At 25.2% G+C, this 1,137-nt stretch overlaps 1 protein-coding gene across 1 annotated transcript; it reads right to left on the bottom strand.

Annotated features, from left to right (window-relative positions):
- Window positions 1-348: 348 nt before the first annotated feature.
- Window positions 349-504, bottom strand: LOAG_18325 (hypothetical protein; the record flags this gene model as incomplete). The annotated part of the gene is made up of 1 exon (XM_020450987.1): window positions 349-504. One exon carries the CDS (start codon window positions 502-504, stop codon window positions 349-351), a length of 156 nt encoding a protein of 51 aa, XP_020305276.1.
- Between the last annotated feature and the right edge of the window lie 633 nt (window positions 505-1,137).

The following is a 1,137-nucleotide window of genomic DNA, read 5'->3' as shown; positions in this document are numbered from 1 at the left end:
TAGGCGACATTATGCAAAATGGTTCGATAGTTTGACCATTTTAGTGAATGTATTCATTGTAAAATTTGACAACCTAATTGGAATTAGTTAGAAAAGAAAGATCGGAAAAGATCTGAAAAAGAATGGGCAATGAATATTGCGAAATGAATCATGCAAGTAATACTTCAATTCTTAAATGAATTATTTATACTTTTACCATGGTTATACTTTTGCCTTGACTTTAAGTGGATTACTATACTTTTACCTTGATTATAAGTGGATTACTATACTTTTACCTTGATTTTAAGTGGATTACTTATATACTTTTACTCTTTGACTATACTTTTACCTTGATTTTAAGTGGATTGCTTATACTTTTACCTCGAATTTTTTCTTCTCATGTTTACCTTGATTTGTTGGATCACCAGAGTCTGGTGCATTGTTCGTTTGTCCATCGTTTATTATAAATGTTAAGGTGACAAAAAGTATTTGAAATGATTGCCACATCATCATCATCATCATCATCCTAATTTATTCTAAAGATTAAAATTGAAATTAAATAAGAGATTGCGCTAATAAAATTAAAAATATGGGGGAGAAAGAATTATTTGCCTTGATTATTTAATGGTATAAAAAAATTTCAATATTTCTTTAGCCTTTTTTTTTTTTAAAATATCTACTATCAAAAAAAATTTTATATCAAATGATAATAGTATCATTTGATATAAAAATAATCTTATATATGCTTTTACCCTTTGTCATTATATAACTCTCATCATATTTTCTACTGAATTCATTTTACATTTATTTGTTATTTAATAATTATTTAATGAATATTAAATTTTAGATTGAATTTTGCTAATCGAACAAAACAAACTTTATAAATTTTAAGCATAATCATATTTTTACAAATAAATTTTAACCTAATTATAGATGATGGCAAGTTTTCGTGTTCCACTGATAATAATATGATTAGGATGAATTAACATATCAATCGTTTTTGTCACTTATTTTGCTCAATTTTGGAATATTTCTGAAATTTCACTTTTTTTTTTCACTCGAAATTTAAATCGTTTATTGTGGGCAATTTTCCTTTTGTCCTTTCCGTTGAACTAAATTTACGGAAAAAGTGACATCTGATATGTTAGCTTATAAGAA

Source organism: Loa loa (assembly GCF_000183805.2).
Source record: "Loa loa unplaced genomic scaffold supercont3.262, whole genome shotgun sequence".
Taxonomy (NCBI): domain Eukaryota; kingdom Metazoa; phylum Nematoda; class Chromadorea; order Rhabditida; family Onchocercidae; genus Loa; species Loa loa.
The sequence above is the reverse complement of the archived record's forward strand: the minus strand, read 5'-3'. Positions and strand labels throughout refer to the sequence as shown.